Source organism: Bidens hawaiensis, unplaced genomic scaffold (assembly GCF_021521415.1).
Source record: "Bidens hawaiensis isolate Kalapana, Puna unplaced genomic scaffold, B.hawaiensis_p1.1 tig00009425_1, whole genome shotgun sequence".
NCBI classification, from domain to species: domain Eukaryota; kingdom Viridiplantae; phylum Streptophyta; class Magnoliopsida; order Asterales; family Asteraceae; genus Bidens; species Bidens hawaiensis.
Window position 1 is genome coordinate 857,989 of NW_027491697.1, and position 14,512 is coordinate 872,500.

General features: G+C 33.7%; 2 protein-coding genes across 2 annotated transcripts in view; both read right to left on the bottom strand.

Moving 5' to 3' along the window:
* Positions 1 to 1,173: 1,173 nt before the first annotated feature.
* On the bottom strand, positions 1,174 to 12,105 carry LOC143532290 (gamma-tubulin complex component 2-like). Its single transcript, XM_077027378.1, has 22 exons — positions 11,968 to 12,105; positions 11,701 to 11,753; positions 11,580 to 11,625; positions 10,613 to 10,744; positions 10,360 to 10,491; positions 9,561 to 9,644; positions 9,377 to 9,475; positions 9,217 to 9,308; positions 9,069 to 9,141; positions 8,838 to 8,990; positions 7,602 to 7,721; positions 7,463 to 7,516; positions 6,807 to 6,890; positions 5,521 to 5,595; positions 5,309 to 5,431; positions 5,111 to 5,236; positions 4,907 to 5,014; positions 3,284 to 3,346; positions 3,047 to 3,121; positions 2,390 to 2,577; positions 1,288 to 1,509; positions 1,174 to 1,227 (listed from the first exon to the last, which is right to left on the bottom strand). The coding sequence occupies exons 1-21, from the start codon at positions 12,052 to 12,054 to the stop codon at positions 1,377 to 1,379; spliced, it is 2,100 nt and encodes a 699-aa protein (XP_076883493.1). The 5' UTR covers positions 12,055 to 12,105; the 3' UTR covers positions 1,174 to 1,227; positions 1,288 to 1,376.
* Positions 12,106 to 13,666: 1,561 nt separating this feature from the next.
* The window catches only part of LOC143532291 (serine/threonine-protein kinase STY46-like), a 4,951-nt gene continuing 4,105 nt past the window's right edge, over positions 13,667 to 14,512 (bottom strand). The window contains exons 12-16 of the mRNA XM_077027380.1: positions 14,507 to 14,512; positions 14,350 to 14,430; positions 14,214 to 14,267; positions 13,997 to 14,131; positions 13,667 to 13,921 (exon numbers count right to left, since the gene is read on the bottom strand). The exon at positions 14,507 to 14,512 is cut by the window's right edge and continues 90 nt beyond it. Coding sequence (XP_076883495.1) covers positions 13,850 to 13,921; positions 13,997 to 14,131; positions 14,214 to 14,267; positions 14,350 to 14,430; positions 14,507 to 14,512 — 348 coding nt within the window. The 3' untranslated portion in view covers positions 13,667 to 13,849. The remainder of the gene's footprint in view (positions 13,922 to 13,996; positions 14,132 to 14,213; positions 14,268 to 14,349; positions 14,431 to 14,506) is intronic.

Here is a 14,512-nt window from a genome sequence, read left to right on the forward strand (position 1 = left end):
CTCTTCGTTGACTCTTTACCTACGGCTTCCTTGTCTGCCAGTCGCGTGTAATTTGTCGATAGACAACCGATGATCGTGATGAGGGAGATCATAGTCGTTGAGGTTTTGATATAGATGAAAATATATGGGATCAGATTTAATTATTTTAATCCGGTTCACACCCCCCAACGGTTAGCTGAAAAAAGAATGACTTGGGTTTACCATTTAACGGTTCACACATGTGAGCCAAACTTGCCATGTCAGTTCCCTGGGACCAACAATTGGTATGAAAGTCTGCTGGACATTGATAGTCTATTGAACATTGCTATATTTTGCAGTAGCATTGTCGACGAGGCAATATATGGTATGTCTAAAACATTTCGTTTCTAACCATTTTAAGTTTGATACCAACAATTTGTATCAGGATAGTGTAACTAAAGGTGATATTTCAGATCTTGATTCAATTGGTTAGTGAAACGATTTTCAACCAAATTTTTTAAAAACCCTTAAAACGGACAAGAAGAGGCTCGGATCAAGTTGATTATGGCTCTCATTGCATGAGTTTTATAGGTTCAGTAACAAGACATTGCACATTCAGATGACAATGAGATGAAAGCATATTGGAAATAAACCACCAACTTAAATGTATTTTATTTTTTGGTCAAACAGTTACATCCTTCCTTGTATGTATTCTTAATTTGTGTTCTTTCCTTGTAATTTATTTTGTATTATATACCCCTTCAATAGAAATATTATTTACAGTGAAAAATATTCAAGGTTATCAAAGCACTTTAACAAACCCATTACCATGTTATAAAGCCACTCATAGACAAGTTTCTAGATAAGAAAATTCAAGGAAATGGGGACACAAGCTTCAGAATAAGTTCAACAGGAATAATTATTATATTGAGGAAGTCAGATGTTACAAAAGTAAGAAATTACGTGCAAAAAACTACATACTAATGATATAGAAAAAACTTATATGATATTAGCTTTTAGTATAAATTCTAAGGTGACTGACTACATTGAAACATTTGAAGTATGCTAATCGATCGAAAGTTCAATAGAATTCCTTATAAATATATTTTTTTATTGTTTTAACATTTTTCTTCAAATCATATTTAATAAAAAATAATAATGTGCCCCCCCCCCCCTCCTTTTTTCTCTTGACCAAAGGCTAGGTCTGCCCCTGTAAAGCAATATCGAAATCAAATTTTACTACTGTTGAACACAACAAACTTAAGTAAACTTGAAACGTGTTGCATCGAAAGAATAAAGATTTCAAGGATGAGATTAACCGAAAACAACCTTTAGACATAATAAGAACACTGTTGAGCACACCATAGTTCCAAAACAGACATGTATGTAACACAAGAATATGCACACATACAATGAATCTACATCTGTTGATCCATACCAACACCAAGAATCAACTGTGCAAGATGAGTCAAATATGGCTCTGCCTGGGCCCTACTGCTCAAAATTGGCCGTAAACTCTGAAGCTCACTAGTAAACTCCCTTTCAAATTTCCTGCAAAATTACTCAATCTAATTAAACGAAAAAGTCTTGCTTCATGAGCCCAACACGAAAGTCAATGGTCAAGCCAACACTAAGTCAATGACAGTTGCTCGCCCGCGGCAGTTGTTGGTAGATACTGGTCCCTGGTGAGGAGGGTGCCACTAGCGGTTCTAGGGTTTTTTTTTATAAAAACAATTAAGTTAAAGGGTACAATAGTCATGTTATACAAATTCTACAGCTTTTTTAATAATGTTCAGTGAAAGACCCCAGAGATTTTACAAAATGAAAACTACAGATCTGATTCATGCAACTTTTTAAGGTTAGACACCAAAGATGCTAATTTTCACTAGGCCCGTTGATTTTTACCCATACCCGATTAACCTGACCCAAGCAAACTCATTACCCGAAAACCGGTTGTTAGTATGGTCAGGTATTGGCTAGTCCTTTAAAAATTAAAAACCCAAATAACCCAAACTACATCGATTCAACATTTGGCATGTTATCAAGAATTTATGAATACACTTAAACTTTCCAAATAGTCCGAGAGTTATGTTCTTGTCTCGAATTATATTAACTTTTCAAACATGAGGTAGGGTTGAAGTCTTTTAGATCAAAAGTGCAGTATGTAAACCATTTTTTTTTTAATTTACAAATATGTCCACACCCATACTACCCAACCTGACAAACCAACCACCCCAAACCTGAACCCGACGAACCTGATGGTGATACGGATAGGTTATTATAGCCTCATAGGTTATTCGTTATCGGATAAGATATCATACACAAATAACCCGATCAGTACCCCTACTTTTGACAAACCACATGGACTATATATGTAATTAACTGCAAAAGATAAATAAATAGAGGTTGAAATAGTGAGGAGGATGTTTACAGGACACATTGAATGACTGAAGACTCTTGGGTGGGTGAATTAGGCTTCTTAGAAGGCTTCCTAAGTTTCAATAAAGTCTTGCAACTTTCAAATGAAGGACTGTCATCTTCTGGAACTTCAATTGAACTCATTAGCCACTGAGCCGCAGCCGCATATTGAAGGCATACAAGTTTTAGTTTCTCTAATTTCTGCACATAACACGTGTCAAATCATATTTTATTCTTCTTGAAAAATCTGCACAATGGTCCTTGTGATTAACCATACTGGTCCTGAATTTTAAGATTTGCAATTTTAGTCCAAGCATTTGTGAGGGGTTGCATGTTTAGTACCTACCTTTAATACCAGTTAGTTTTTAACAAAAAAGTGATGTCATGTGTCAGTCATGTGAGGATAATTGTGTCTTTTCCACATTTAAAAACACAATTACCCTCAAATGAGTGGCACATGAAAATGAAATCACTCTCTCGTTAAAAACTAAGATTAACGGTGGTCAGGCGGTGACTAAATGTGCAACCCTCTCCCAAATGGTTGGATTAAGTTTGAAATTTTTAGAGCCTGAAAGACCAAACTTGCAATATGGTCAAACAACAGAGACCAATTGTGCAATTTTCTCTTTACTTTTTTAGAGTTTAAATTTGAATAAGGAATAATGGCAACCTTGAGGAGGATTGGTGAAAGAAGTGAGCATTCCTTGAGACACTTCTCGATGAAAAAGTCATGATATTGGATTACCTATTTTCATACAAAGATTTGGTCAGATTAAATTTAATTTAGGTAATTAGAAATTTAAGTGGGAAGAATAAGAAAATTGAGAATATAAAACCAAGAAATATATACAACTTAGAAAGTGGAAATACATTAATCATATACAAAATTCAAGTATTCAAAACATACCTCATCTATGCTCTTTGAATTCTCAAGTTTATTATGCATAACATGCCAATTTGGTTCAAGAACCTAAAAAAGAAGATACAAAACTACTATTTATTAATAATGACCAAGAAATTCTTAAAATAGAAACACTACTAACAATAACAAAACTGGAGGGGGAGATAACAGAGTTAGAGGTATGCATGGGTCGGTTTTGGGCTGAAACCGAAATTTCTGTATTTGAGTGTTTGAAAATCATTCAGCTTTGGTTCAGTTCGGTTTCGATTTGTCATTTGGGCTTGAAATTTTTGGGCGGAAAACAAAACTAACCAAAAATAATGAACTTCGGCCTAAATTTTTTTGTTAGTTAATAACTACTTAACCATTATATATTTGGGCTAAAATATTTGGGCTACTCTACATATTAAATTAGCATAAATTACTTAAAATTCAAAATAAAAAATGAAGATCTGTAAGTTTGTTTTTTCGCTTTAATTAGACGCGAAATTGAAACCCAACCAAAAGTTCAGTTTTTACAAAACATAAAACCAAACCATCAGTTTTTGTTTCAGTTTTGGTTTATTCGGTATTAAATCGTTTTTTCGGTTTCATGCACTCCCCTAGTAGAGGCAGCTAATGGCCGGGTTGCGTAACAGGCCGAAAAGGATAGTTTTTCGCATGCATGGGTCAATCCAGGTTGACCTGAAACAGTTTTTGACCAAAACTGATAACTTCTTAAAAAATAACATAAATCGTTGAATAAAATGACATAATAGTTTTTTATGCATTTTAAATACACTTGAGACAACATTTGGCTCATTTTCATTTTAGCTACCAATTAGAGATAAGACTACCCACAGGTCACACCCAACCTGCATTTGTGGGAGCCAACTGGGAGGTCACACCCATTATATTTCTTGAAATTATTTAGGGGCGGCAATTCCTGACACAACCCGAAACACGATCCGAACCCAACACGAAAAATATAGGTTTGGTTCGGCTGACACGAACCGTTTTCTTAAACAGGTCAACCCGAACCCGACCCGTTAAAAAGCGGGTTGACCTGTTAACCCGTTTAAGAATTTTAGAGAAGTTCACATTTTAAATTTAGAGATTAGAGTTGCTAAATTCTAAAGTTAAATACTTTGATTTTTAATTTTTCATATATCTATTCACTTAAAAGTACAACTAGTTTCTTTTTAAACTACTTTTATCTGCTCTTCACTTCCAACATTTTTATTTTATTAGTACTAACTACTAAATGTCTATTCTCTAATGATTACCATTCGTTTGTTCTTGTCTTGTACTAATTTCTAAATATGTAAATCAAGTTTGTTAGTTAAGAATGAGAGATAAATACATAAATACAATTAGATATATCACAAATTACTAAAATGTTTTATATGAATAAGAGTTACTAATTGTTTAAATTTTGCGTAAACAAACGTAAAATGGGTTGACCTGATACATGACCCGAACACGACACAAATTTAAATGGGTCGACACGACCCGACACGTATATATGGGTTGGGTTAGGGTTGAAGAATCTCAACACGCCAACCCGACACGATTGACACCTAAAATTATTATGAAACTACTAAATTTTTTTAAGAAATGTGAAAGATCATAAGCAAGAAGTTTGATTACCTCAAATGTTAGATAATGCAAAAGACTGTTTATAAACTTAAGCATGTTACGACACAATATTGAAGATGTAGAGATTGCAGTTCCATGCATATCACGTGCGCGTGCACCCTACAACAATAAAAGCATAACTTACAATATAAATCACTGAAAAATGATTTTTGAATATATATTAATGGCAGTTATATTTATAATATAATCACATACTTGATGTACTTGCCATGCTGCACAAAGTTGTTGGTGCACGTGTTTGCAGTGAAACAAAAACCGAAATATCAGCTGGTATTTTGTCAACGCTTTTTTTGATATCACAAGTGATAATGGCCATTGAGCCTGCAACAGAAAGAAAATTAAGCATATACATACATATAATAATATAATATTTAGAAAATTAAACACATTTGCCTTGTAAGTAACAGAAAACGTTTCAACACCAGTAATGTTAACGGGCTCTTCGGTTTCTGCAATGGTGTCACCTGATTGAAGATCTTTGAGAGTGCTTAATCTCTTCAGTAAAGAACACGTGTCCTGAAACCAAAATGTAATAATAATATAACATAACATGTTATTAACTAAATGTTTTATCAATTTTTATATTTTGTACAAATGTTACTAACCACTGAACATGTGACATCTTCATGCAAAGGATCTGCTGCAGCTGCTGTTGAACGCAGTGCAATGTCCAAAAGAGACTGAAAATTAAACACAAATATTAATAATAATCAGTCTAGATGTATTATATATCTTAATGTTATTTATCTAGAAAAACACCACTACATCATCATCATCATCATTGTACTCAGTAAATCCCACCAATAGCAATGCTATGGTAGGGTCTGAGGAGGGTAAGATGTAGACAGCCTTACCTCTACCCCGTAGGAATAGAAAAACACCACTACATATAAGTTAATATTATATATGGCAATGATGGCCCGTTCTACAAAGCATAAGTAGATTTGGGCAAAAATAAACTATGTATGGGTTCATTTGGGCCATCTAATATTAGCCAGCGGGTCAAAAAGTATAGTAAGTGAACCTATTTGGGTACTTTTTTCTAAAAACACCTCATTTCGACCCGACTTCATTTTTGGCTAAAACCCGTTTTGACCTTAATCAAATTGGTACTTTTTTAAAACGACTCATTGTGACTTGAACCAAATTGATACAATTTTAAATGACCCAATTTGACCCGAACTCATTTTCCTTTAAACACGTATTGACCCTAAGTCCTATAACCCGTTTTGACCCCAACCAAATTGATATATTTTTAAAACGACCCATATTAACTCGAACCAGTTTTGGCACGAACCAAAGTGAGACTTTTTTAAAAATAAATCCCATTTTGACCCGAACAAATTGATATTTATTTGTTAAAAAGCCCGTTTTGACTGGACCAAATTGACACATTTATAAAAGAACCTGTTTTGACTATAACTCATATTGCTTAAAACCCCTATTAACCCGAACCTGTTTTGACCTTTGTCCCAAACCAAATAAATACTTTTTTAAAGTGACCCGTTTTAACCGAACCAAATCGATACATTTGTAAAATGACTTGTGTTAACCCTAACCATTTTGACCGAACCAAATTGATACTTCTTTAAGATAACCCTTTTTGCCCAACCAAGTTGACACCTTTTCATAACCCTTTTTCACCCGAACCAAATTGATACATTTTTAAAACGAGCCCTACTACCCCGGACCTATTTTGGCCCGAACAAATTGACACTTTTTTAAAATAACCCATTTTGACACGTACAAAATTAATACAATTTAAAACAACCTGTTTTGACCCTCACTCAAAGCTGTCCAGTTTTCCAGGCTTCGTTTACATAAATCAATAAGTATAAACATGATGAGATTAAACATATGAGATTCACCATCAAAAGTAAATAATGAATACCTGAAGCTTCTCAACAGAGATTTCATTTGGTGTTTTAGCAAGTTCATCACGGGCAATATCCATAAAGTGAACCAAGAAATCACCCTGTAAGTCAAATCAACCAAAAACAAGTTAATCATAACTGAAAATAGACAAACAATCATATTATTAAAGATTAATAACATGTATACCCTAGCAAACTTGAAATTTTTCATATACACCCAACCAAAACTAAAAAAATACCATGTATACTCAATCTTAATTAATTTACATAATGACCATTCTACCCCTTTCCATTATATTTGTTTAAACCTTATTTTTTATTTGGATTTTAATCATAGACAATAAGCAAGTGATGCAAACCGTCGTCTCCCTCTTATCTTCTCTCGACAGCAGACAATCGAACAATCGAATCTGTATGTTCAAAATGAATAAATACAAAAATTTGACGCTATAGATGGGCATATATGAAATTTGAGGTTTTAGAAAATAAGGGTAAAATGACCATTTAATAAATTGTTATTAATGAATTGGGTATATATTATATTTTAACTACTTTGTAAGGGTGTATATGATACTTTTAGTTTTGCATGGATATATATGATATTTTCCACGTTTGCAGGGAGTATATATGAAAACGCCCGTGTTATAAAAGGGTTTAGTTGCTAAGTGCATACCTGATCAAGAAGAAGATAATGTTTAATAGAGCGTAGCTTTCCAATGAGGTCATACTATCAACAAAACAATTATAGCTCATAAGTAAAGTGAGTAAATGAATCACATTCGAGAATAATATTTGAAATAAAATAAACGCACCTTATCCTTCATGAGCTTTAGTAATTCCCCACTAGCAAAATCATAGGCAGATTTGATGCATTCAAGGTAGTGATCATTGGACCCAAAGCTGATCAATTTTGAATTCTCCAATGCAGGGACCTATAGAAACAAACACAAGTTCAGGTCAAAATGCGTTCTTTTTCTACATGTTGAAACAGGCCCATTAAAATTGTGTCGACCCAAGGCACTTTTTGTCCAGTTTTTAAAAGATTTAGCAATTCAAATATCATTGCAGAAATTCTTTTACTTTTATAATAGACCGAGTTTACAAATTGTAATGATTTACAAGGTTTTATAAAAGGCAAACTTTGATTGTGAATGAAAAACAGTTTTAACTACTTCATCATCATCATCATCATCATCATCATCGTACTCAGTATATCCCACCAATAGCAAAGCTATGGTAGGGTCTGAGGAGGGTAAGATGTAGACAGCCTTACCTCTACCCTTTAGGAATAGAGAGGCTGCTTCCGGTGAGACCCCCAGCTCGATAGTAGTTTTGCATCAAGCCTTGGACATAAGGCACATAACTGACAACACTCAACCATCGGGACACCGCCGATTGGTGCATGCACCCTTGTCTTTCGGCTATCAGCGCCACCACATGATGCCTGATTAACCTTCTGCCACTTTTAACGTTATTTTCATGAGATTAGTAAAATAACGTCAAATTTAGTGCAATTTCACTTTTGCCCACCTGAGGGCTCACACATATATATACATTATATGCGCACACCGCATGCAAGGCGTAAGCTTTAACTACTTACAAGTGCTCAAAGCACTCAAGTGCTTTTAGTATGGGTTTTTCTTGTTATGCCATGTGAACTAGTAACTCTTTTTTCTCTTATTAGAATACGATGTTTTATAAAGTTCTGAGCATGCCTTTGCGATGTGCTTATTTTTACCTACGTGTCAATATAAATTTTGTTCAAAACAGAGTCGTTAATGATAATGTACAAGTGATCAAAGCACTAACGTACACGTCATCAAAACTGTGTCACGGTTCACTATTCTTTTTTTTTTGCAAATTGGCGCTGCTTACCCTTTTCACCATTCTAATAAATGACGTTTCAACATGAATCTTTTGTCATATACATTTTCAAAGTCAAGTTTTCCACATGTGTCTGTTAAAAACTTCTGTAAATAGACTATAGTTAATAAAATACTCAAGCACGCTGCATCGCGCAGGCACACATACTAGTTATAGATAATAACCTGAACAGTGTGACCACATTCTCTCATGACATTTAAATATTTCCCAGTTGTTAAAATGGTTTCAGCTGAATTTGCAAGAAATGAAGGAATATCATCTTTGAGACTGTATCTTTGCCTCCAATACATAGCATCATAATCTTGTGTGAGAGAATCCTGAAAAAATTACTCCATGATAAAAACACAAACTGATACATTTATAACTACTTTTTACATTAGTGAGCAAGATCCTACTTTTTTTAAAGACTTGTTCTCTGCGATGAAAAATTCATCATGAGGATCGTCAATCACTCCTTCATACACCCACCTGCACATCTTACAGTATACTAGTTATAGAACTTAGATGTTCAAATTGACGAAAGAAGGGGGGGGGGGGGTTGACCTTTCTAGTATGCCAAGATAAGCAGAATTTGCGGAGTCTATCATCTTCTCCAACAATGATCTCACCAAGTAGTTGCCAGCCATTAATTTAGCCTGTTTATATATTTAAAACATAAAATAAATTAAAAAGGTGAAAATAAGTTAAAAGTTGAAAATTTTACCTGACTCTGTAGAAGGTTAAGGACTGCTGAACCAACAAAATTACATGCTGAAGCTTTCTTTATAACAATTGACAATGCTTGCATTGATCCCATCATTGGCTAAAAACATAACAAAACCTATTAAATATTAATCATGAAAATAAAAAACAAGAATGTAGCTTGCACAATTTTTACTTTAAAGTACCTGACAATAGAACCATAATCCTTGTATTGAAAGCCTTCCTAGTCTAAATTGATGTTCAAGTTGTGCCACCATAGCCTGATAATCCTGAAAAAGTAGGGACTAAACGTCTTAGTATGCAGCAAGAAATACCACAGTAGTTATAAAAAATAAACCAAGATTAATTTCATATATATACCCTTACAAACCTGAAAATTATCATGTATACTTAACCATAACTAAAAAATCATATATACCCATCTTTAAAGAATTTTTACTTAATGGTCATTCTACCCCTTTCTATTATATTTGTTTAACCCTATTTTTATTTGGATTTTAATCAACGCCAACGATATGCAAGCGAACGGAACCGTCGTCCCTCCTCTTTTGTTCTCTCGAAGACAATTAATCGAACAATCGCATATGTATGTTCGAATCAGATAATCTAACTCCAATCAGATAATCTAACCAGGTATAATCACATGATAATCAAACAATAAGCAATCTAATACTTTGAGAAAACTATTGTTTATTGGTAAAATTAAAAAAATTAAGTTAAAAATGGGTAAAAAAAACTTAACCTAAGCATGGGTAAATTAAAAACTTTTGAAGTTAAAGACAGACATATATGAAAAATTAAAGTTGTAAAAAATAAGGGTAAAATGGTCATTTATTAAATTATTGTTAATGAATTGTGTATATTTGGTATTCAAACCACTTTGCATGGGGATATGTTATGATATTTTCCAATTTTGTAGGGGTATATATAAATTGCCCCTTTAATTTTATAACTGCACAAAACTAATAAAAATCTATGGCTCACTAGAAGGAGGGCTCTAAGTGCAGCAGCAAACGCATGATTAACCAATCCAGATTTGAACTGGGATCTTGACTCAACAAACTCGTTTATAAGCAAATAGCTCTTGCACAAAGGAAATATTCGCTTTGCTGATTCCTGCATTTGTTACCCATATTTTAGTTTTCAAAACCAAACAACTTCATGAATATACAAGCGTATGCAGTATACATAAACTCATGTGCGTGTGTGTTTTTTTCACATATGTGAAGATTCTTGCCTGAAGTGCCAAATCCATAGATCCAGCAACATGGAAACTATAAGATTCATCACTGTCAACTTTTTTGATGGAAATATATCGCCCTTCAATACCAGTTAAAGCAGATAGAATATCATCAATTACAATCAGTTCCTGCATGCAGGCATATATCAAAATCATTAGTCAATTACATTAAAATATGCTCATCATATTCAATGTCATCATATTAATCACCAAACTCTCCTATAATCGCATCACACTCTCTATTGCACAAACTTGTGAAGATAATTCCTCCAAGAATGAGGTACTTGATGATTGGAAATCAGAAAACACAATAAGAGTTTAATCATTTTCTAGATTCTAGTTTGACATTTTGCATGAAGTAGGTGAGCTCTTGTGCCATAATGGAAAGAAACAATTCAACCTCGGTCCATACTACCCAAAAATGTCTTTCAATCCACAAATAGTATCACATAACCTACCTGCTTTGTACCAACAGAAAAGAAAAGAAAAACGCACATTACAGATACTAGGAAAAACTGTAATCGTGTAAATCGTAAGCTTTCTATCATGAGGTTGATTGTTACACTGCAAATATATATTCCAAATGTACACTACTCTGAACAACAAGAATTTATAGGCCTATAAGTTGCTTAATTTCTACAAAAGCCTACTTGATTTCTTATCTATACAACACATATTGATTTACAAGGAAAAGGATAAAGAAGATGGATATTTTAACAACATTAGAGCAAGTAACGAAAAAATAGCTAAATTTACAGGTTTAATACTACTACTGTTAGGAGGATCTCGGTTATGTAAACACTCACAAAATCAAACTAACAAACACGAGACACAAGGATTTACGCGGAGCCTTGAGAGATTACAAATCCAAGGATGAGTGAATATATATATAGAGAGAGAGAGACTAGTGTAGGGTTTGGGAAGTGTAATGGAAAATAGAAACTACAAGTGAAGTGAGTGAAACCTGGAGTGAAGCATTGTAGCAGCCAATAGGCTTGTCAGATTCCAAACTGCATAAATAAACAAAATGTAAAAACAATGAATGAATTTCCTTAAAATGAAATAATGAAAGTGTAAATGTGTACCAAATATCGACGACGACGGAATTTGCCTTTGATTCAGCCAAACCTTTTTCTTCCTGAATTATTATTATTATTATTATTATTATTATTATTATTATTATTATTATTATTATTATTATTATTATTATTATTATTATTATTATTATTATTATTATTATTATTATTATTATTATTATTAACAATGCGAGTGAGTTAGTTTTGATTAATAAATTCAATTCAATTGAACCTAAGTAAGTAAGTAAGCAAGCATATGTATATGTATATAGGTACCTGGTGGAAATGGCCGGTGAGAAAAGGTCTATCGATGTTCCATTGAGGAGGAGTTACAGAAGATGATGATACTGCTGCACCTTCCATAGAAGCAATAATTGACCTAATAATACCAAATTCACTTCAAAATCGGTGATCCCTTCGTACACCGTTGGGTTGCTAACAGTAACACAGGAGGAGGTCGTAAATTATTCACAATTTCACATCATTACATGACATACAAAATTCTTTTTATTTTTTATTTCTTTTGTCGTAACTTCCGATAATCGTTTAACATACTCAAGGTTAAAAACATAAAAACGTTCAAGTCAAATTCCAAACCTAAAACATTCAATGTTAACTTCTAAATGTTCAAGCTTAAAACCTAAAACGTCTAGGGCTTAAGACATGATACTTTCAAAGTTATAACTCATCACTCAAACTCAAAATTGATCAATTGAAGCTTCAAATTAATAATTAATTGGATCAATTTCAAGGTTAATTGATTAATTAGGTTCAACAATTTCAATTTCAATTGGAATTGATCACCTAGCCTATGAACAACGACCGATGGTTGTGACTCACGATGGCAGACGGTCGCGACTCGCGACGGTGGACGATGAACAGATCGCGTAGTTTTGATTTTAGGGTTAGCAAGGGTTCGGGGTGTCACGTACGTAATGTACGATAACGGATTATTTGAAAATATTATACTTCATAACTTAAAACGATTACAATAAGTAGCAGGCAAACGGGCAACAAGTTGCGCCACCACCCTCTTTTGAACAGCAAACTCAATCCTACTAAAAACAAAGTTTTGGGACTTGGGAGCCGAACAAGTACCATGCACGACACGCTCAACCATGCTAAAAAAATTCACAGCCTCCGGCGCCAGAAAATCAAATGTATCAAAAGCAAATGGGAGAAACACATGTTGATTTTCTAAACAAATTTTCTCGTGTTTAACAACTTTGCCCGACTCACCTATTGTATTGGATCATTTATCCTTAGTCATATATGAGATTTAGGTTTAAAAGTTTCTTAAATAAATGAGTATGAGTCTGAGCTTCACTTTCAAACTATTCACGTTGTAATGTAAATGTTTGTTACACCTATTTTAAAAGTCGGTCAACGTAAATTCAACTTTTTTTAGATATAACTTACTTATTATACATATATACGTTATATGTATTTATGGTGATTGTGTTTATTGGTTCTTTTGTGACAACAGCTGCAAACATAGGCTAACCCTCAAACTCTTTATTATGGCTTCGATTTCTTTATAAATTTTAAATCCATCATGATCTTCAGAACCCGCCATATTGGTGGTAGAGTAGATGGAAAAGAAACGAGATTTTCATTGAGCTTCGTAACCATTTCCATGCAATTAAGTAAACATTTTTGTTCTGCCAAAATCAAATACCTCCTTCAGTTAATTAACTTCTCATTGAGCATCCTTCGAAGACGAAGCCTACAAATACCACGCAATGAAAGATCTCGGCCGTGTGTTGTAAGAAGTAAAGATGCTACTGAAGCAAATAGCGGACCGCAAAAACTGAGAACAAGTTCAGATTTAAAAGAAAAAAAACATGAATGGTTAAAATGAAATGTTGATGCTTGTAATATGTTTCATAGTGCATGTAACATGAAGAAAGATGAAATACTATGGAGTCATTTACTTTCAAAAAACTAGCAAACAAATTAAAACAAAAAAACAAACAAAAGAAACGATCACCGAATGGCTTCATTGCTCAAGTATAGTTCTATAAAGTCATCCCCCAAAGGCCCTCAAGGGTTTGAGTCACACTCGATATATGATACAAGGTTTAATGGATAATGCACTAAGACATTATGAGTCTGGTTGTTAGAAACAAGAATCTTAAAAATGATTGCTATTTTGTTTTCATTGATGCCCCCGGCGAAGCACCGATAGGAATCCTTTGTCCTTTTTTCGATCGTCTACTTCTTCTCCAACCTGAAACACACCAAATGAAATCTATTCATTTTGCTTACTTGTATTTTCAATCATATTACAAAGTATATACTATACCTCTTTAGCAATCTCCTTCAAAATCTCAATGATTTCTGTAAAGTCGGGTCTCAAACTCGGGTCTTGTTGCCAGCATTTCTCAAGCAGTTCAGCAAGTTTTGGTGGTGTGTTCTTTGGAATAGTAGGCCGTAACCCCTGAAAACGTAGAAGAAAACATATAAGAAAAGAGCCAAAATTGTATGTTTAAAATTAAAAGCAACGATTGATGATGATTCACCTTTTGAACGACACCAACAGCTGCTTGGAGGGGGGTTAAGTACTCGTATGGAAGCTGTGGATGAAACATATATTTTTAAATTTGAAGGTAAATAAAGGTAAGTCAAGCTAATGACTCATTGTAAAAAAAAACATACCTTTCCGGTTAGTAACTCCCACAATACAACCCCAAAACTGAAAACATCAGCTTTGTGATCATAGGGCTTGTGTTCAATGACCTTCAAGACCAAAAAAAAAAAGTTATAACCTGGCATGATATTATAGAGCTATAAACTATATATAAAAAAGGGGTACCTCGGG

Bases quoted from the DNA above. Each gene is read 5' to 3' on its own strand.
- LOC143532290 (XM_077027378.1), bottom strand. From the start codon at position 12,054: ATGGAAGGTGCAGCAGTATCATCATCTTCTGTAACTCCTCCTCAATGG. The intron at 6,891-7,462 runs GTATGCACTTAG...TTTGACTTACAG, and splicing joins ATTATCTTCTTCTTGATCAG to GGTGATTTCTTGGTTCACTT. The intron at 5,432-5,520 runs GTTAGTAACATT...TTTTGGTTTCAG, and splicing joins AAGATGTCACATGTTCAGTG to GACACGTGTTCTTTACTGAA.